The sequence below is a fragment of the Poeciliopsis prolifica genome, unplaced genomic scaffold, assembly GCF_027474105.1.
Source record: "Poeciliopsis prolifica strain line A6 unplaced genomic scaffold, Auburn_PproV2 SCAFFOLD081, whole genome shotgun sequence".
Lineage (NCBI taxonomy): Eukaryota > Metazoa > Chordata > Actinopteri > Cyprinodontiformes > Poeciliidae > Poeciliopsis > Poeciliopsis prolifica.
The window spans coordinates 129,185-151,870 of NW_026562456.1; the positions used below are offsets into that span (position 1 = coordinate 129,185).

Consider the following 22,686-nt stretch of genomic DNA (forward strand, 5'->3'; position numbering starts at 1 on the left):
AAAACTGAAACTGGAACTCTATCAATCAATCAATCAAGTTTATTTCACACATTTCAGCAACAAGGCAGTTCAAAGTGCTTTAAATAATAAAAACATAAAAATACAAAGTCATATAGTAGTGAAAAATTTAGACGTTACATTTTTCCATGTTCAGCACCAATTATGTATAAATAATCACAAACTTTGATATTTTTCAATTTTGCACCTAAAAAATTAAACAAGAGTATAAAAACCTAAAACTTCTACAATAACTAAAGAAGTCTGAAGAATATTAAGTTAACATTACCTAATAAAACTAGCAAATCAACTCTAAAAACTAATTAAAACTGACTAAATTACACAAAGAAAATGAAATAAAACTAATCACAGTTTTCATCAGTGTCTGTCGTTCTTACTCTAATCCCTGAAAAAGAAACAGTAAAATCTGAGAAAAACCAGTCAGTTGGTTCAACAATGATTAAATACATTTTTAAAAAAATAAAATTTGATCTTCTGTTAATATAAATAATAACAAAACTTTGATCTTTTAGAATTTTCCAACTAAAATTAACCAAAGTATAAAAACCTGAAGTAGTTTAACAGTATTTAACTAATAATCACTAGGTAACCCACTCTAAACCTAAATTAAAACTGATTAAATTAGTCAAAATGTCAAATTGAAATAAAAAATCCCAAACTATCAGAACCTCCCAGACAGTAAATCCACTTATCTTGCCATTATGTGCCAAACAATGTGTCCCCCAGAGCTGCATGGCTTGTTGGGTTAAAAATAATTTACAGCCCGTCAGCAGGGCGTAAATTAACACCCTCACAGCTCGGAGTAAATAAAGAAACCATAAAATGGCCACATCGATGGTGAAACGACACTTTGATCACCGTAGCGCTGACCTGAATGGGTCTGGGTGTCAGCGGGCCGATCGATCCAGACACTTTAGATGTCAGGGTGACATAACGCCGCCGCAGGAGACTCTGCAGGAGCCGAGCAGGATGAAGATGAAGGAGAGGCGTCCTGGCAGGTTTGACAGCTGATCAGCGCTTAAAAAAACTAAATAAACAACGCCAACCATGGGGAAGACGGGCAGAGAAATGGTACATCCATAACAGCTGACGATAGTCAGACCATGCATCACCCAGCAGCAACCGAATAACACTTGCTGCAGCTGCTAATTTAAATTAAATTCTCTCAAGATTAATCAGTTTAATTGCGATTAATTGTGATGGATTAATCAATTATTGAAATAATTCTCAACTAGTTTAAACATAGATTAATCATTATCTGCAGTATAGAAAATGCAGTAATTAAGCCAAAGCTGGGATTTGTTTGGCTTTTTAATTTTTTTAATGAAAAGCAAACCTTCTTTCTCTGTTAATATGTCTACCTATAACTCCTCCAGTGACTTAGTTTATGTTTATGCATGTTTAGTGTTACAGGTCTTGTTTTCCTGTGAATAAAGACTCTTTTCAGTTTAATCCAGCATCTTCACTCATTTCTATACAATAATCTTAGTAATTTTGATGTATTTAATATAATAATTTAAAAAAAGTAAAAATAAAACATATTTTTGTTTATGTTCTGCCATTTATTAAATCCAGAGTTATTTCAGCAATCCTAACTGACCTCTAGTTTGGTTTCTTTTAATCTGATTTGTTGTCAGATGCCTGGTTTCTTCTTCTTCTGCTACTATTTAGGTCTTACAGTTATAAGCATCTGTAGAAAGACTAAGATCAATATTCTGATTTCTCTTTGCCTCAGTTGAGGCAGAGGAGCAGCAGGAGTGCTGTGCAGATTGTGAGTTTGTTGCATGAATAAAACATGTGAGGTACATGAAGTCATGCAGCAGGAGGATGAAGCTTTTCCCTGTTTAACACGGCCAGCCTCTGTTTCCCTGAGAACAGCCGGGTCCGATCACAGAAACACCTGAAGGAAAGAAAAGTAATACATTAAACAGGAGGAGAACCGGAAGCGAATTCCTCCTGGATATCCAATTGTTTCTTAATTAACATGATCATTATTTTGAATTAATTGTTCTCAATTATTCTCCCTTGTAGCCATTTCCATGTTCTTTTCACTCATTGGACGCCATTTTTCTTTCAAATCCACCTTTGCAGAATATGGTAAACAAATTGTTGAAAACATCCTCAGAGATTTTGGTCCATATAAACATCGTATTTTCACACGTTGCTTTAGGTTTTCGCCCCGTTCCACAACATCCAGAGTGGATTTGGATCTGGTGACTGGTGGCAGCTAAACCCACTAATCTCAGTGTTGTGTTTAAGAAACCTGACTAATTGTATTTTATAAAGTTACTCATCAGAGATCTATTTGGATTGTTTGTTTTTCTATTTCAATGGAAGAATATTGAAAAAAGCTAAATGTAGTAACATAAAATCTGAACATTCAACTGAAAGTATTTTTTTTTTACAAAAAAGACTCAATATTTTATGAAAACTGCTCAGTACTTTTAAGACATCGTTCCATGTTTGGTCAGTGGTCCCGGGTCTTTTTCAGCCTCAGCTGTGCAGAGTTTTTTCCTTTCGCTTGCCATCTTCAGAGTCCCTCGGCGCCCGTTTGTTACGTAATGGATCAGTTTCCCTGCAGCGGAGTCATTATTTTTGAATGAGGACAGGGACGACAGCGGTTGCAGGGAAGCAGGTTATCAGCTTGATCTACTTGACTCTGAAAACACGAGTCAAGCAGTTAGGATACAAAATGACTTCATTGCTCTCATGGCCCACAGGACTGCAGAGCTGTCCACAAACACAGCTAATGAACAGATAGATACATTTAGGTATACAGATAAAACATTTCATCTGGTAGGATGTTAAAAATGTGGAAATATAATTCCACTTATTTATCGTAACATTATCCACCTCGTTTGGAATCTTCCCTCAATATCCCACTCATATTTTGGTTGGATTAGATTATTTATTCTTTTAATAATCAAATGTTTTTGATTTTATTTCATGACATTAGAATAAAAGCAGTGGAATCAGTAGATTTATAGTTCACAAGCTAACAGGTGTTACGTTGTATAAGCAGCTAATAATCTAGAGGGGCAAAATAGGTGCTACGTGTCACTAATTGTTAACTAGCTAACAGATGCTAAGTGGATATAATAACTAACAAGGCTCCACATGAAAAAACTGCATAGCACCAGGAGATAATAAACTAATGGTGCTAGCAGGTGCTAAATGTCACTATTACCTAAGAAGCTAACAGATGCTAACAAGTGCTAGGTGTCAGTAAAAATGAGCAAAGTAGCACATTATACAAAATGTTACTTACCAATAATTATTAAGCTAATGAATTGTAGCAGGTGCTATGTTACTATTAACTAACAAGCTAACAGATGTTCACAGGTACTAGGGAGCACTAATAATTATCCAAGTAGAACATGATAAAAAGTGCTACTTAGCACCAATAGTTAACATGCTAATGAGTGTTACCATGGAGAAAATGGCTGTAAAAAGCTAATCAGCTAAATGATCTTAACAAGTGTTAACTGGTGTAATTAGCTTGTAAACTAGTGCACACAACAGGTGCTACATGTCACTAATTGGTAACGAGCTAACACTAATGATTAGCAAAGTAGCACATGATTAAAAGAGAGATAAAGCAAATGGGTACTAACAAGCTAAAGCAAATGGGTACTAACAAGCTAACAGGTGGTACTAATAGTTTGTAAGGTAGCACATAATAAAAGGTGTTAAGTAGGACCAATAGCTTATAGGCTAATGGATAATAGATGTGAAATTGCTACATATGATGTCGAATTGCATTTCGACATGATACTTTGCACTTTTAAAACAAAATTTTGCATTTTACACAATTAACTTGTGAAGTTACATAATTTAAAAAAACCTGAAGGCACTTTAGCATCTTTAGCGAAAATAAACTCTTAGATGCTTTACAGTTCAGCACAGTTGTTTTATTTATTAAACATATTTTTTAAAAACATAAAGCCGTGGTAACTTTGATAAACATCATATTAAACAAACTCTTTACAACATTGCATTACATGAAAGAGAAAGTAAAGGCCACATTGAACATAGTCACAACTAGGATTCAGAATGACTTTGTTGTGCATAATAAAGTTTGTTTGAAGCCGTTTACATTTATTACATTTTTGAAACGCTCCGTTATTCTTTTCATATTATAGCTGTCATACAGAAACATACACAGACACTCAGGTTAACAAAAATATCATTTATAATTAGAGCAAAACACAGAGGACGCAATTTGAGATTTCGCAGACAGATTATATGTCATGTATATATATGTTAATATGTAAGTTTTTTGGTGTTGCATTAATTGGACCGAAGCATGAGAACACCATTAAATACATGAAAATACAACAACGTTGTTACACTCATGCCTGCATGGGTCTAACATTGTTTTTCTTGAAACAATAGAACAGTGTTGTTAAAAACCAACAAATGGGCAGTTTTTAATTCTTTTTTTGTTCAGATCAATTGAACACAAAAAGTTTAATTAGAATAATCAGATGTCCTGAAAATTATCCTAAACTGTCATTTTCTTTGTGAAATTCTGACGTATTTGCAGTTAATTTTTCTTTACTTTGTCACACAGGAAGACTCAATACTATACATTCAAACATTTATCGACGATACATTATTTCTATGTCCAACCAGTCGGTTGCATCACTGTAGTGCTAACATGATCACTTTTTTATTTTTAGTACTTGAGATCAATTAAAAATAACTGCAACAGATTCTGATTAAGGCACTATAAAGGTTTTATGCACAGTTAAAAACAAGCAGACAAATTTACTGAAGATATTTTCATTATGTGTTATTGCATATAGATGGAGCACTGCTGGTTTCTTATCAGGGGCGTCTTTTACATAACCACACAATAAACTCACAAACCTAACTTACCTTATGAATTAATGGCCACTTAATGAGCAGCTCAGCTTAAATTAGAAGTTTAAAGTCGTCCATTTTGCTTTGGAGGCATCAGATATCAAGCAATATCTGATGCTGTAAATGTGAAGTAAATTACGTCTGATATGTTGGTTTCAACATGAATGTTATGGTTGTTTAACTATTTTTATTACATTGAATAAATCAGAGGGTCTCTGTATCCAGAGGTAAAGCTTCATTTTAAATAAAATACCAAGTTTGATAAAATGGCCAGAGTAAATAAAAGCTATTTTTGGAAAATTACCTTTTTTAAAGAAAATGCTATCTAGACCAGAAAAAAGTAACTGACTTCCTTTAAGTCAGAAAATGTGATTATCACATTTTGGTTCAGTTTCTTTTCCTACTGTTTCCTCTGACTGTAGCATCAGTCATGACAACATGAAGAAGATCAATCAATTTGAAAAGCGACACAATAATCTGAGGTAATGTAGAACAAGATGAGAAAAATATTTGACATCCATTGATGTAAGAAATTCCCCAAATTACTCCAAGATAGCATCAAAAATTATCCAAAATAAACCTGCTTGAGTTGAGATCTGTTTGATTTATTAATATGAATTTGACTGAAAACACAACCAGATCTATTTTATGGTCAAAACCAGTCAGAGATGGTGGAGGTCTGACTGGGAATGGTGCAGATATTCCTATATGTAACAGGCTAGGCTACGATATGCTATGCTAGCCAGGCTAGGCTAGGCTAGGCTAGACTAGTCAGATAATCAGAGTAGATGTAGCTCACATAATTAGAGAAACTTAAAAGAAGAATTGAAAATGTTTTCATCAATTTCAGCCCTAAACTGTCTGAAAATCATGACCAGTGCTGAAATTAATTATTTACTCTTAAATGAAATTTTAAATTTGAGATGCTTAAACCATAAAATATTTATTCTTATGATTAATTTTTTTTAACTATTTCATTCATTTATCTTACTTTGGAATGTTTTTAAGTTTCAATTTCAGCTTATTGAAGCACTTTAAACACTTTTTCAATTTCAATTCTGCTTCAGATGAAGATTTTTAGACAATTTAAAAACTAAATTGCAAAATTTGACCATTTTCTCCAATTAGTCCATATAAAAAGTTCATGTAAATAAAGAAAAAGAGCTGATTTATTGCATTAATACGACTTAATGTGATCTTTTGTGTTGGTTCAGTTACATTTTCTTTTGTAATTATAATAGTTTAAAGTTTTTGATAGTTAGTGAAAAGAAGTTTCCCCGTTAAAGGGAATAAATTGCTTTCTATTACTCTGCCTTGTTTTCAGCCACATGTGAAACTTTTCTAACCGGAGAACGAATGAATCTGAGATTCAAACCATTTTAAATCCAACCGTACTCATTAAAACATCAACGCCAAATGAAAATGCACACAAAAAACATAAAATTCATGTGTTAAAATGTGAAACACATGGAGATTTATCAGAATTAAGGATTTATTTTTATCAAAAATAGATCACAAAAATAAACATCAACAAATGGAATAAAGAAAAACTGAAGAAATCATAGTGACGCGTTTTGCAAACACTCCTTCCACTTCAAAGTTCCCACATTGCAGGAATCTATTGCTTCTTCCTGTTGGAGGATGAGAATGACTCGGTGATGAACCTGAAGTTTTCATCTGAAAAACGAAACAGCCGCTGTTTTACAGGATGAACAGTCTGACCACAGCCACGGCTGTCTGTCTTAATCGGTTCGCTGCCGACAGGGGGAACGCCGCATTTTTATTGCACTTACAGTACGCAGAACACATTAGTCATCAGTCAGAGCTCATCAGAGCTTCAGTCCAACTGAAATCTCCCTCGGCTGTTTTTATGCATCAGAAAAGCAGCGACGGCCGGACGAACTCTGCAGAGTGCATGAACTTCTGTGTTTATGTGGGCTGCAGTGACGCAGGTTTATCGATACGCCAAACCTTCAACAAGAGAGCGAGAGCTTGGATTCAGTCTGCCGTCTCAACCCACAGCACCTGCCTTTCAGTCTGAGTAAATCCAAAAAGTTCAGCAAATATGCAGCTCTGGAAAAATGAAGAGGCCACTGCACTGAACTGAAAACCTGCTGGCTATTCAACCAAATACTGATTTCTGAACTCTTCCTGAGTTAAAACATTAATATTCTTGTTTCTAAATGAATATGAACTTGTTTTCTATTCATCTTTTTCATTATTTTGACTGTTTCTAATTTTTTGCAAGTAAATATACAATTTTTGCTTTGAATTTTGGAGACATGTTGTCAGTAGTACACAGAATAAAATGTTTGTTTTACTCGGATATATATCTATGAAGATATATATCTGAGTAACCATCAGCAGCATTGTTCCACTTAAAATGATCAGACAAACTGATCATTTTAAGTGATTTCTTATTTTTCTCCACAGCTGTATATATAAGAAACTCCTGAATTTGATTGGTTTTATCAGTTTGAACATTTGAGCTGATGAGTTGCAGGTGGCGCCATTCCTACATCCAGAACTAAAAACTACGTGCAAACATAGATCAACATTCACCACTAAAACTTTGTGATAACATTTCTACACGGTTTTGAAACTTTGCGTGACAACTGCTCAGATTTTTGACAGAAAAAGATACGATAAAGTTTACAGTTTTTCTGTACGATGTTTGATTTTCTGGAGGGAAGCTGCTGTCTTTGGGCAACTTTTATGGTTGTATAATTATTGTTCCTCCAACTCAAATTGAGAAAATCTGAAAAACCTTTTGATCATCCCAACAACTTTTCAACCACACTTTGCCAGCCATAACCTGGCCTAACATGACAATGACTCCCGAGCGTCACAACAACCGGGCTTACCAGGTTTTCTGGGGGAAACCTTGATGATTGATACACATTCTGGGCTCTGACTTTGCACAACTTTCTCAGATTCCCATTCACACTTCTCCACCACCGTTACATTGTCATAATTTTGGTTTTAGCCTAGCATGAAGCCATCGCGGTCATTTCTGCTTCATGTGACAATAGCCAAGCCATGCTTGGACTTCAAGGATACACTGACATCACGATAATAACCCATCACAGCTTTACAGAAAAAGTTTGTAAATGCTTAAACACCCCAACGAAGATAATGCTTCACACTGCAAGCCCAAAAATATGACCTCTCCAAGACGAGGATCAGAAACACTCATGTTCTACCGAGATCTTCGGCGAACCATCAGCAGCATTGTTCCACTTTGATTTTACCACATATGCTCACGTTGGCACCACAAGCTAACATAATTGTCCCAAACTGTGCCAAAATGCAGCTACTTGCCAGAACGTGCCATGCTGAGCCATGATTGGGTCACGGCCAATGGATGAGGCCGTCATGGCCCGCCCTGTTTCAGATGCCCAACTTCAGAAATAGTTACCAATATGATAATAAAATTTAAACTGTGAAAGTGTTTCTTAATAAATCCCACTAGATTTCCAACAACCTGCAAGGACCCCCCATGGTGTAGCCTATCTTTGATGTCGAAGTACGGACATCGTTCTGTCTTAAAGTTAGCAACTTCTCATGTGATGCGATATCCCAAGCTCTTTAAAACAAGAACCCTTAATGTTGATTTCGTAAAACCAAAACATCGTCTATGCTGATGATACACTGATATATATCAGCAACATCAAAATGTAGTAACTCTGTGATTCTTGAGAGTCAGCAGTTTCTGGATGGGATTTTTACCCAAAACAAAATGTTGGCATCACTGTGACGGGTTAGCAACAACGTCCAATCCCTGGTAACCATCTGATTTTCAGTATTATACTGAGAAACAGTGAGTTATTTTACAAAAGCTTAAAATTCTCCTAGCTTCGTTCCAGAGGGAAACTGAAAGTAGTTAACATTTATGACTGACATGTAAATCTGACAGTCACTTTGTTTTTATATTTCTAAGCCTCAAATGTTTGTAAATAAATGTTAAGAACCTAAAATGAACCACAAAGAAAAACACGGCCATCCTTGGGGTTTGTTTCCACCTGCAGCTCATTGTGCTCCAAACAAATGTGCGTCTTTTAGATAATTTGGGAGACATTTGAGCAATAATACCGTTCCCCAGTTTATTTGTCTTCCCAAATTTCAGATATATTTCAAATTTAAATTTGTGCTGGACTGATTCTTGTTAAATGTTTAAGACAGGCAGAGCCACTCTGCAGGACCTCATTGCCTTTTAAGCTGACAGAAAATGCAAAAACAAACAAAACAATGTGCAAAAAAGCTGCTTTTCTCACTCAGGCTGGACATCTGAGGCTCATTTAGTTTCTCTAAATGTGCTTTTCTACCTGATATCAAGGTGAAAACATCTTTATAGTTTAGTTCTTTGTATATTTTAGAGGTTAAATTGAGAACATTTCAGATAACTACAGCGGTGTTGGTGATAATAATCAGTCCTTCAGGTGTTAAAGCTTATTTTTTTCAGTGAGTTGACACTGAGGTAGTGATAAATCAGGTATACAGCATTCTGATCAGAGATCCAAACAGGAACATTCAGATATAATTTGTTGTCTGGATTTAATGCATTTTCACACTTTTACCCCCATTTTTCCTCCCACTGGTGCAGACATGTTCATCAGAGCTGCCTGCTGGAGCTGCTTTGTTTTCACCAAGGCAAAAAAATAAAAAAAAACATGTTAAAAATCTACAAAATAATTCACCATGTCAACCTCCCGGTATAAAACATATACAGTATGATACTTTAAAAAACTAGTCATCTGTCTGACAGGATAACTTCTCTGCAAGCTGTCGATGTTGTTCCCACGTTTCTTCTGTTTTCATGCTCTACTTTCCAAGCATGCAGTGATTTGGTTTGGATATGATACGCGACATACAGACAGCAACAACAAGTTCTTGTTCTCTACAGCAACAGGAGAAACCTCCCAAACAACATCTAAGTATACGCAGGACGTAGCTGATGATTCAAGTAGTAACGTTTGAGTCGTACCTCAGAGTCTGTGCTCTGTAAAAGTCCAAGCGCAAGCCGGGTTTTCCGTGAAGTTTTGTTTTCGTATTTAATCCAAGCTTTGTTTTTTTTTCTTCATCAGAGGAGGGAAGCAAGAGAGGATGAGGAGGATGGTGGCGGCTGGAGTGGGTTAGTGAGTTCGTCAATCTTTCCCTGTAAAAGAGGAACAAAAATTAATTTAATGAAAGATGGTAAATATTTCATCTGATTAGAGCTGCAGCAAACAGAGGCAGATTTGAAGGTCGCTAAGTCTCCATAGCAACTTTCTTAGTTATGTTTTTGCTGCAGCAACTTGGACTTTAAACTTTACAAAATCCAACACTTTCAAAAACGTTCTTGGTGGGAATTGACTAAAAACCAGAAGAAAATATTAATAATTTAAAAAATTAAAAAATGAAGTTAAAATGAGTTTTTCTGCACGATAAATTAGCATGAACAGTCAAAGCTTGTACAAGGTGTTGAAAATGTAAGAAAATATAAGACTCAGAACTTCCCAAAGTTCAGAACGGTATGTTGTTAATACTTAGGTAGTAAAATGCTTATTTTTCTATTTAAAAATAAGAATTTTAATTGTTTTTTATCCTTGTATTTTAATGTATTTCTAATATTGAATTAAAAAGGCCTAACCAGTTGATGAAAATCTGTGGAATGTAAATTTTTTTTTATCTGATTAATTGATAAATTGCCAGAATAATTGATTAACTGATAACTAAAATAGTCGTTATTTGCAGCTCAGAAAGCAGATTTAATATCGGATGTTGTTTTTATGTCAGTTTTAATATCCCTACTTTCAGTTTTTAATGCAATTTGATTGAATTCTGCATTTAATCCACAAAGCAAAGATCTGTAATGACATCATGGTGCAAAGAGGTCAAACGATTATATCTGGTGGTGTCTGATATTTTGAGTTTAGAAAAGTCTGTAAGTTCCTCACCACATCCAGTCATAATCTGAGGAATAGTGAAAAATTCCCTTCCTGTTCTCATATTCAGGAAAACTGTCGTCTCAAACGGCTTAATTATTGAATTCAGTCACTGATTAAAAGTTTACCCTCAGAAATGACTCATGATCTGACATACAGAGAAATACCTTTGAGAATTTGATCTGAAGCTGATAAATTGATTCTCCTCATTAGATCAAATCACATATTGATACTGATTCTCACTGACGCTGCGGCGCCAACAGATGTGTCAGCATTTGGAGATTTTCTCCTCATATTCTGGTCATTGTGGATATTTTTGAGGTAATATTACCAATATTCACACTCCTCTGATCTCTATTGGCTGTTCTCAGACGTTGTAAATGTCGATGATGACCATCGACATCAGCAATGGTTTAGATTTAAAAATGGAAGATTAAATGTTTTCTGTTTAAAAAAATAGTATTATTTATTTAATAAATAATTAAATTGGTTTAATTAAATTATTACTTAAATCATTGATTGTATTAATTAATTATTATTATTACTTAATTGCAGTCATTTCTGAGTCGGTTTATTGTTATCGTGACAGGTTTATTTATTTCTCTATTTTCTGCTGTTTACACCTAAAATTAATTCTCATCTTGTTTGCATGTTTAAGTCTTTAAAATGATGAAAATTTTTTGGCTTTTATGTGTGTTTATTTTGACAAACACAACATGGATTATCTGTAAAACCTGAAATCAGATTCTGATTCTGATGTTTCTGTGAAACGCTGCGTCAGTTCAGGACGTTTTGTGACGCTTTCCGTTGCGTCCTGTCAGACTGATTCCAGGTCAGTGTGGCTCTGCAGCGGGACGCGCTGGCGGCCAGCAGTCCGAGCCGGAAACCAGCTGCATTCTGTGTGCTGCAGGCTGCATGCTGGTATTGTGTGCTGCATGCTGGAGCTGCAGGTTGTGTGCTGCATGCTGGAGCTGCAGGTTGTGTGCTGCATGCAGGAGCTGCAGGTTGTGTGCTGCATACTGCTTGCTGGTACTGTGTGCGCTTCACTGCAGGCAGGTTTTATCAGCTGGCATCTTGAAGCAGGGCTGCACTGGTTCTCTGTAGTAAAGCTAAAAATAGACGCAGAGAGACGAACATGCAGAGCCTGAAATACGATCGATGGAGACGTTTTTGAATATTTTCTGTAAAGTTTAGAAAGACCGACGTCTTAATATTAAACACATTTGTTTAATGTGTTTAATATTTTAATTCAACCTTTATCTGCTTGCTGCTGGTTATAAAGATGAAGGTTTTATAGTTGTGATTCTTTATGAACTCGATCAAATTTTTATCTGATTAATATGCAAATATTTCTGTGTTTTACAACCATGGAAAGTCATTTCTGTCAGTTTTTCCTTATTCTTGTTCTTTCTTTGTGTCTTTTTTTTTCCTCCCTTTAGTGATGCCTCTTTATGTCCTTAATACCTCAAAGTTTTCCTTCCTTATGACCTTCTTCCTTTCTTTCTTTCCTTCCTTCTCTCCACCATTGTCCTTGTTTTCTTCCTTTCTTTTATTCCCTTTCTTCCTTCCTCCAATGTGTCCTTCCTTCCCTTCCTCCATTTATCCTTCCTTCCTCCTTCCTACCTCTGTCTCCTCCTCATATGTGTTGTGGTTATTTTTGGTTGAATTTTTGGTTATTTTTTTCTCATTTCTTCTTTAATTGTTAAGTTTAGACTTTTATTTCACTTTTTCTTCATTCTCTCTTCTCCTGTCTTGTTTAAATCTTCATCCCTCCATTCCTAGGGTTTTGTTGCCTCTCTGCCGTCCTGCAACATGTTGCTCAGATTCACCCAGTTCCCGTCGGCCATCTTTAAAAATATATCCTAATTGATTTCAATCAATTTTTCTTTGATCAATTTATAAAAACCATTAATTGATCTTTTCAAAGTGTATTTTCTCGTCGCTACAGCAAAACAACATGGTGGAAGTAGCATTGAAAGCCGGCCAATCACGTTGGAGCGTCCACTGTTGCCATGGAGATAGAGTGTTTCTAAACCAGGAAATGGACTCCTGCCTCTGATTTCCGTTAGATTCAAATTGTTTCCATGGCATAAAAAAGAAAAAGCTGAACTTTTGAGCCAGCAGGAGGCGCTGCACTCAGTCTGTACCTTCAGGAGCCGCGTATGTAAACAACATGTTATTGTGATCCTGTTGCTAAGCAGCTGCTCAGACAGTTTAAGCCGCATGTTTGTAATTCATCAAGCCTCCTTTAAATAACAGCGGCTGAATGAAACACAGACTGAACGCTCTGCACACTCTGATTTCACTCTGAATTATTCTGACATAAAGCCACGAGGCTCAACAGGAAAAAGTTTAATTTGACTAAAAACTGAAACACTTTGGTGATGCAGATAAAGTTGGGCGCCGTTTTGCATTTTTTTTTGTTTTTTTCCTTAAATAGATTAAAGGAAAACTAAGCAGACGTTGTAATTTACTTAGTTAAAATGTTACATAAATAATAATTAACATTTAAATTGCAGTGATGTTATATATGCAGCTTATAAAGCAGAAATTTGTCCAGTTAAGCTTAGTATATGTTTGTGTTACATTTCTTAAAATAAAGTTATTTAATGTTTATAATAAAAACTGGAACATGTTTGAACTTTCTTACAAATCAAGAAAAATGATTTTTGATCAATTTGATTTTATTGCACTATTATGATTTGTCTTTCTAAACCTTTTTTAAAAGTGATAAAAATACAGATTTTCTCTGTTTTTTTTGCACCATCATTAGTTAAAAGTTAATGTTGATATCTGCAATAAAACAGCTACAAAAAAGGTTTTTAGGATCTTGGGGAAAATGATTGATTTTTCTTTTCATAAAACAAATTATCTTTTTTTTTAATGTGTTATTTTATTATATATTTCATTAAATAATTTTGAATATTTTTACAGTACTTTATATCTCTGTTTTAACACTTTTAAAAAAACATTTTAATAATAATAAATATTCACTTCATTAAATAATTTTCATGTTTTTTCTGTACTTGAGAAAAATGCAGCTTTTTTACAAATATTTATTTCTCTTTTCTCTAAAGAAAATGTTTTTAGATGTTTTATTTCTAAAAAGATTATTCCATTAGATTTTTTTTTTTATATAATGTTTTTCCTTTTTTTGCCCCATATTTTAGATATCTGTTTCAGTATAAAAATAAATAAAGGAATTTGTATGTTGTTTTCTTCCGTTTAATTTGTGCTTTTTAATGTGACTCTTGCTTAATAACGTTCTGTTGTTGTGATTTTTCTGAATATATTGACAAATATTTATTTTGCGAGTAGAAATGAGGTCTAGAAGTTTCTGATGATGAATCTTATCAGCTGGATGTAGAAACGTGTGTTTGTCTGTCCCTGCATCGTCTCCTCTGGACTCCAGAGGTTTTCCAGGTGAGACCTTGAGGCTCTGGGACAGCGCGGACACGGACACTAACGACACCTGTCAGAACGGAGCTGCCTGCTCCGGTTCACATGAGGAGGACGTTTGCAGTAAATCCCTCCAGGTGGAAGCAGTTAGTTTAATATTTCTTGGAGCTGTCATGTCTGCAGCTGTCAGGATGGAGACACTGCGTTACGTAACATGACCGACTGATGTCCTCCTCTTCTTTCTGTCTTTCTGCAATTTGTCAGTTTTACTCCTTTTCCTCATTTCCTCTCCGTCTAACTTGAGCCTGAGATCTTCCACCTGATCGGCTCCTGTTTCCTCCCATCATCCTGCAGATTCAGATCCAACTTCTGAAACTTCTGCATGACTTTTAATGAGCCGTGAGGTCAGAAACCAGGACAGACGTCACAGCTTGGAGCTGTAGAAATCACAACTCTGGTGATTTCCTGCAACAACTTCACAGTTTAGTGTGAATAATGTTATCATATTGGATCTTTAAGGTCTGCTGAATTTGACTAAAAACTGAAACACTTTGGTGATGCAGATAAATGCTGGAAAATGGTGATGGCTTGGTGATGCTGGAAAATTATTCTAAGTTAAATAGAGGCATAAAAAGGCTTTAAAAAGTGTTTGCATTAAACAGAACAAAAAACTCTGAGAGCCTCTGCTGCCACCTGCAGGCCAACATCAACAACCAGCAGGAGCTGCTGAATGTTTCTGTCCAGATTTTAAATCTAAATGCAGTTCTATGAATCTTTTTTCAGCTGTGAATAAAATGTCATAAAAGCATTTAATATCATCCTACTCTGTATTTGGTTCTTTACTAGCTTGTTTTCTCAAGTTTTAATGGATTTACTGGCCTGTTGAACTTCATTTATGCTTCTTCTTCTGTTTTTGGGTCTTTTTGTATCTACCTTTCCTGGTAGTAAAATCATTTTGTGTGTTTGGAGTCATTTTGCTGAGTTTTATCTTTGCTGAGCTGATCCTCTCTGTTGGTAAACATTTTGAGATTCATTTTTAGCTGGTTTTGGCCAGATTACAGAGGATGCTAATGATAAACAAGTATTTACATGTTTAAATGCCTTTATGCAAACTTTATATTTACAGGTGCACAATAGTATTACTATTGCTATGATGACTACTAGTACTACTACTAATAGTAATAAAAATTTGCACACAAATGCAAAAGAAAAAAGTAGTTTTTATTGGTAGTATTAATTTACAGAATTAAGCACCTGTTAAGTCATTGATTGTTTTTGGGAAGTTTAGTCCTGATTACTACTAAACCTGTAGGAAAATCCCTTTGATTGGGGGTGTCCAAAGTGTGGCTCGGGGGCCATCTGAGGCCCTTCTAATGACTTTGTTTGGCCACCTGACTACAAGTCCAAATGTAAAAATTTGACCAACCAGAAATAAACTGATGACCCCCAAAATTTTGAGGTTGTGTTTTTTCTTTTACTAAGGCTACAATCCAAAGCTTTTTCTTTCTTTTTTTATGTTTTGGATCTTAAGGAATATATAGATTTCATAAAACTTTTGAAACTAAAAAAATCCTTTTGCATTTTTAACTTAATGAATTTGAGTTGCACAACTTTTTCTTTCTTGATATTTTTTTCCATGAAATATGATAATCTGTATTTGTTTTTGTTGTTTTGATGCAGAACATCTGTGTGTAACAGGAAGTCCGAACCTCTAACAGCTCCGGTGGCTTTGCTTTATTTTGAAGTTCTTCTATGATAGATCTTAATGTTTTACACTGAGTTGTGTTTTTGTTTCTCCTCCTAAAACTGCTTTTTGAAACTTTCTTAATATCAGGTTTAATTTCTATTTTCTCTGCTTTTTAACTTTATTTTAAGAAACAATCATAATGAAAAAAGTACATTTTGTCTTCACACAACAGGAGGAACTAAAATAAACTGATCAAAATTAATTGGTACTGCCCCCATCTGATTCTGGATTTCTAAGCCAAATCTGTCTACATTTTCTTATTGATTAAAATGTTGTGTGCAAGATGTTGGTCAGACAGGAAGTGACAACACAACATTCAATGGCTCACCTTGTGGGACCAGAACTGAATGTTGGTCTGAGATGAAGAGTCGTCGGACTTTTCCTTCAAACATCCATCAGTCTGATAAACTCCAGTGAAGGTTTTTAACGGCTTGTTAAACATCCACTGTTTTTGTCTCCAGCAGCTCCGTCTGCTGTCCAGGTGAGTCCAGGTGCTGCTGGACCAGGAAGCTCCGACATTGAAGGCCTTCAGCTCGGATCAGGTATGGATCAGAACCACAGAGATCTCTGTGAAAGCAAGGGACTGTTCTTTTCATTTTAAATACTTTGAATTTATTTTTGAAAAACTATTTCAGTTTGAGATTTTTTATCATTATTATTTCTAAACTCAGTTAAAGGAAAACCCTTTGATGTTTTCTAATTTCTTTATACATTCTTGTTTTTTGTGCATTAAAACTGAATTATTGTTCATTATTATTATAGAACCAAAAATATCTCACAGTGTAATGATTTGCTGAAAAGTTTGATGGCTTTTCAGATTTGAACTCAATTAAATAGATTAAATTTTATAGTTTAAACTAGTTCTTGATTTGCATTTTATCTTAAAATCCCCTAAAAAATGAAATTTCATTTTATGTATCACAATTTGTTTCTATTTTAACCTTTTTGTGCTACTGTACAAGAGTGAATATAATTTAGTATTTTCTGTTCATACTTGATTTTTCATTTTCATTTCTTTAAATTATCTTTTGTAACATATTTATATCCACCATAGACGAAGTTGAGCTCTAAAACATCTAAAAATGAATTGTTATTAAGCTATAATCTTAATATTTTATTGTATTTAATTATTTTTGGACTTGTCGTCAGTAATTAGCTGCAGAGCGTCTCAGTTTTTGTGGTGGTTTTTATAAACAACATGGATGCTTCCACAACATGGTGGTTTGGAGCCTCTTCACTTTTTGCTCCTGCACCAGACGACAACAGAAAAGTCTGGAAGGTTGCCATGGAAACTGCATCTGTCACGGCGGCGCAGTGAGCCGCTTTGACCACACGATGGCGCTGCTGTATTGGAAAAAGCTTCACGCCAGCTTGTTTGTGTTTAATTCAATGAGGGTTTTCTCGTTTTGTTTTTGTTGTTGTTTAAGTTTGAGACTGAGTTTTAATTTGGTCCCGTGTCAGAAGAATGTAAACCTTAAAGCTGCTCACTAACGACAGTAAAGTGCTACAGAGGCTGATCAGTTGTCCTGCTGGATGGAAGACCGTGTCGGGAGTGGAGAGGGGATCCAACTGAAAACATTCCCTCTGATGGAGGAAACGAGGAGCCTCAGACGTCCGTCAGCTTCCCGCCGTACGCCTTGTGCGGGCTGCAGTTTGTGTACTTGACGGAGTCCGCGTCCTCGCTGTCCGGGTAGTCGGACTTGGACAGCGACGGCCGGCTGTCGCTCCGCTTGAACTCGCCGAACGGCGCCTGCTGCTGCCCGCAGGTCACGTGCGTGTACTGGAACTGCTCCTCGTGCTCGGTCTCCCGGTGGTAGAAGTAGTTGAAGTTGGAGACAATGACCGGAACCGGAAGCGCGATGGTGAGGACTCCGGCGATGGCGCACAGGGAGCCCACGATCTTCCCACCGATGGTCACCGGACACATGTCACCGTAGCCCACCGTCGTCATGGAAACCACGGCCCACCAGAAGGCGTCTGGGATGCTGCTGAAGCCCGATTCCGGGTCGTCGGTCTCCGCAAAGTACACGGCGCTGGAGAAGAGGATGACCCCGATGAAGAGGAAGAAGATGAGGAGGCCCAGCTCCCGCATGCTGGCCTGCAGCGTCTTCCCCAGGATCTGCAGCCCCTTGGAGTGCCGAGAGAGCTTGAAGATCCGGAAGACCCGGACCAGGCGGATGACCCTCAGGATGGCCAGCGACATGGCCTGCTGGCCGTTGCCCTGGTGCTCCGCCAGCTCCAGACCCAGCGTGATGAAGTAGGGCATGATGGCCACGATGTCGATGGTGTTCATGATGTTCTTGAAGAAGGCGGGCTTGCTGGGGCAGGCGAGGAACCGGACGAGCAGCTCGAAGGAGAACCAGATGATGCAGAGCGTCTCCACGATGAAGAACGGGTCCGTGAAAGGGTTCGGCGGCTCGGAGCCCGCGGTGCCATTTGTCGGCATCATCCCCTCGAAAATCCGGGCCTCCTCTCTGAACTCGGGTAAGGTCTCCAAGCAGAAGATGACGATGGAGATGAGGATGACCAGCACGGAGACGATGGCGATGCCCCGAGCGGGTCCGGAGCTCTCCGGGTACTCGAACAGGAGCCAGACCTGCCGCTGGAACTCGTTCTCTGGCAGCGGCCGCTCCTCCTCCTTGATGAACCCTTCATCCTCCTTGAAGTTCTCGATCACCTCCTCCCCCAGCTCGTAGAACTTGATCTCCTCCATGAAGATGTCCACCGGCACGTTGACGGGTCTGCGGAGCCGTCCGCCAGACTGGTAGTAGTATAGGATGGCATCGAAGCTGGGTCGGTTCCGGTCAAAGAAGTACTCGTTCCTGAGCGGGTCGAAGAAGCGCATCCTTTTGCGCGGGTCCCCCAGCAGAGTGGCGGGGAACTGGGCCAGGGTCTTCAGCTGCGTCTCGAAGCGCAGCCCGGAGATGTTGATGACCACCCGCTCGCAGCACTCCTGGTTGTCGGCTCGCTCCGGGTCGTACACATCCTGGGCGGACAGCGCGGCCAGTGCCACCGTCTCATCCAGGTTCTCCCCGGGCACCACGGTCATGCTGCTGGTGCCCCCCGCCCCCGCCCCGCTTCACCTTTCCGTCCAGGCGCTGCTGTAGTCTGGACTGTGGGCTCGGCTGTCACATTCGCTGCATTTTAAGCAGGCTTTGCCCTGCCCGAGCTGACGTGTGTGCACGCTCCCTCACTGAGGAGGAAATAAAAACACACATGCAAGCACATATGCTCGAGATTAATCTGATTTCATGACCATAAATGAGTCACAATTGAGAAAAAACTGTATTTTCCGACAGAAAGTGTCGTGCGTAATGAACCTGTTGGTTCAAGGTTATCACATGGGTCGCTGTTTATGCTCCAAAATAAAACCATTTATCTTGAGGAATAAACCTCCAAAAATGGAAGAGATTTCATGCAAAAAAAAAAAAAAAATTAGCAGAAATCTTCAACGATCCCCGCTAAATGAATACCTGTGGCTCGGTGCGTCACGCGTCCATCCTTGAGTCGTTCGCTGAAAGGAAAACGGGCACCGCAATGTCACGCAGCGAGCCGAAACCTGCTGACGTTTCCTCAAGCTCCCCGCTCATGTGTGCGCCGCTGCGGGCGTGCGGCGCCGTGCGTGAGAACAGGGAACAACACAGCTGTGCAACAAGTTCATAGTGAGAGAGAGAGAGAGAGAGAGAGAGAGAGAGAGAGAGAGGAGAGAGAGAGAGAGAGAGAGAGAGAGAGAGAGGGAAGAAAGCGAGCTGGATGATGAAAAGAAGTTTCTGGGCTGCAACTAAAACCGGTGACGTGTTGTCCGAAAATAACTGGATTTCTCTCAGGGCTGCAGGAAAACTTTCTTTTCCCATGGATTGACCCCGAGGAGGGGAGGAGGGGGGAGTCATTCAGAAAATAAATGAACAATGAACAGAAGCAGGAACAGAGACACAAACTGCATCAAGTTCATTTTTAAACAGATACTGAGACTGCAAAAGTTTTTACACCCTTAAACTTCTACACATTTTGTCAGACTTGAATGCATCATGTTAGTTAATCTGAACTGTGTGGCGTAGTTAGTATAGTTTATGTTACCAGATATATAAATATGTATATAAATTATATAAATCTGCAATAACTTCTTTCTTTCTTTCTTTCTTTCTTTCTTTCTTTCTTTCTTTCTTTCTTTCTTTCTTTCTTTCTTTCTTTCTTTCTTTCTTTCTTTCTTTCTTTCTTTCTTTCTTTCTTTCTTTCTTTCTTTCTTTCTTTCTTTCTTTCTTTCTTTCTTTCTTTCCTGTCTACAATTATGAAGGAATTGTAGACATTCCTTAACTGTCTTAAATTGTTTACATAAAGAAGTAAGTTCACCTTAAATGCTAACATTTTATATTGACAGGTTTATTGAATCTTGTATATTTTATGTATTTTTTTCTTGTGGGACTTTTCTGTCTGGAAAAAGTTTGAAAAAGATATCTTCATTGTGCTTTGTGACTCGAGACAATTGGGTATGCTAACTCATATGCTAGCATACCCTTGTTAATCAGCGAACTAGCTAACTAACGCAGCTTCTATCATGTGTAAATCAAAAAGTATTTTCATATTTTTATGGCGATATAAGTCTTTAACTCCATTCATAACGATCTTTAAACTCTTAAAAAGTCTTAAATCTGCAGAAACTTCACTGAAACCAAAACCAGTGAGGAGTCTGTTAAAGCCAGACGGAAAACCAAGAGTTATAGCTGGTTGCGCCGGCTGCTTATTAGCTCCTTTATACCGTTTGGAAACTTCAAGGGAATTTGGTGCAGCAACCTGTCTTCCTGTTTCCAAATCCACTTTAAAATCTTTCTTACTCATCCTCTCTCCGTGTGTCTGTCTCATTACTCCGACCCAAATCGTTTGACTCATGGCGAAATCCCAACTCCAGCTGGCTGCAGCCTCTGCAGCAACACACCAGCTCATTCCCAGCATCCTGTGAGCTCATCGCTGGCAACATGAACACACACACACACACACACACACACCCCCACACACACACACACACACACACACGCACACACACACACACACACGCACACACGCGCGCGCACACACACACACACACACGCACACACGCGCGCGCACCAGCTGCGTGTTTGAAACATTTCTCTCCACATGTTGGTGAAACATCACCCAGGTCCATCATTCCTGATATTGCAGGTTGCTGGGAAACGACAAACATCTGGAATAAACCTTAAAGGGGCAAATCTTAACACCATACCAACTTTATTTATAAAGCACTTTAAAACAACCACAGCTGATACAAAGTGCTGTACATAAAATAGATAAAAACAAATAAAAACTCTTTAAAACAAACAAACATACAATGTAAAACTAGATCTCGCTGGAGTTGAAAGCCGAGTAAAATAGATGGGTTTTAAGGCGAGCTTTAAAAGTTTATTTGTGTCGCACATTTTTGCATTTTTGCAGGACAAAGTGTAATACATGATAAAAGCATAAAAATAAAGAGTCATAAAAACATTGTGCAGTCACCAATCTGGGAAACTGTCATCAATACACATCAAGTTGATCAATGTTCCATTTATTATGGTTTAAAAGCAGCTCTAAACAGCTCAGTGTTTCAGCTGTTATCTGGAGGTTCGTTCCAGATTTGAATGTTGCTTCTCCATGCGGCTCCTTACAGACCTGAGAGGTCTGGAAGGTTGATAATGTAGTTTGGTGCTAAGCTGTTCAGTGATTTATAGAGTAATAACAGTGTTTCAGGTGGCAGAAGGCTGATTTTGTAACTGTCTTTATGCGTCTGCGAAGGTTCAAACTCAGATTTTGGGCCCGATCTCTAGGTTCAAGCTTTAATAACTGAAGATGAGCCACAACGCCTGATTACTCCTGGCTCTGTCCAAAGATAAGACCTGAATTCATTTGATTTTTGTTATTTATCATAATTTTGGCCTCTTTAAAGTTTGTGGGACACTCCAACACAGTCACCTCGTCTTCAGGTTGTTCATGAACTGTTTCACACACTTCTGGGATTAAAATATTAAATCTGCCCCTTTTCATATCCAAACAGAGCAACCAGGACTTTCCCAGCCTGAAAAAGTTATCCTTGTCACCATAATGGATGTCAGAGAGCCGGAGGTTTGAACTGTGCTGTTCTGGGTCACTTAGAGGAGTTGGGTTTGAAAAATAGTCAGAAGCTTGTTGTGTTTTTTCTGCAGAACTCCAGCTTATGTATGATGAAGGCTCAACTGTGGCACAGCGACATTTTATCAGAATTTGAAGGTTCGTTCATGATTTATCAGGGTAAGATAAATGCTGCTTTCTTGGTGTTTCATAAAAAGCTGCTTTAATTCCAGATTTACTTTAGAAAACGTCAACGGAGACGTTGAGCAGTAATTCAGGAGTGTGAGGAGCAGATGCTTACTGGTCCCATTCCCGCTGTGAAGACACTTCATACATGAGACTGAATTAGCGTGAAATAGAATTAGGACATGAATGACTTGAACACTGGATGTAAAGTGGGACACCTCCCCACTGGTGAAATCCCACACTCCAATGTAAATGAGCCGCCGCAGCTGAGCGGTTTCCCTCGTTTTGATTTCATTTAAACTCACTGATCTGGGATCAGCGACTTCATAATCAAATCAGGTAAAGTTAGAGAAGAAGATTTACTTTGAACAGCAGCTTTAAAATCTGTTATTCTGAAATAATTACTTTTACTTAATTTGAAGAAGTTCTACAGACTTTTAGACTTTG

At 37.8% G+C, this 22,686-nt stretch overlaps 2 protein-coding genes across 8 annotated transcripts in view; one reads left to right on the plus strand and one right to left on the minus strand.

Moving 5' to 3' along the window:
• Positions 1-22,686, plus strand: part of LOC129352880 (rho GTPase-activating protein 8-like) — a 101,050-nt gene that overhangs the window by 34,077 nt on the left and 44,287 nt on the right. For 4 of the 7 annotated variants that reach the window (XM_055022077.1, XM_055022078.1, XM_055022079.1 and 1 more), the window contains one exon: positions 16,416-16,496. The gene's annotated coding sequence lies outside the window, so the exon portion shown is untranslated. Of the gene's footprint in view, positions 1-14,220; positions 14,837-16,415; positions 16,497-22,171; positions 22,213-22,686 lie in introns of those variants that run through there. The other 3 variants (XR_008604951.1, XM_055022080.1, XM_055022082.1) reach the window with 3 other exon arrangements.
• Positions 9,420-19,600, minus strand: LOC129352879 (shaker-related potassium channel tsha2-like). The gene is made up of 3 exons (XM_055022075.1): positions 19,428-19,600; positions 16,283-19,147; positions 9,420-10,039 (listed from the first exon to the last, which is right to left on the minus strand). The coding sequence occupies exon 2, from the start codon at positions 19,001-19,003 to the stop codon at positions 17,561-17,563; it is 1,443 nt and encodes a 480-aa protein (XP_054878050.1). The 5' UTR covers positions 19,004-19,147; positions 19,428-19,600; the 3' UTR covers positions 9,420-10,039; positions 16,283-17,560.

Excerpts from the sequence above, each read along its gene's own strand:
- LOC129352879 (XM_055022075.1), bottom strand. The coding sequence starts at position 19,003 with ATGACCGTGGTGCCCGGGGAGAACCTGGATGAGACGGTGGCACTGGCC.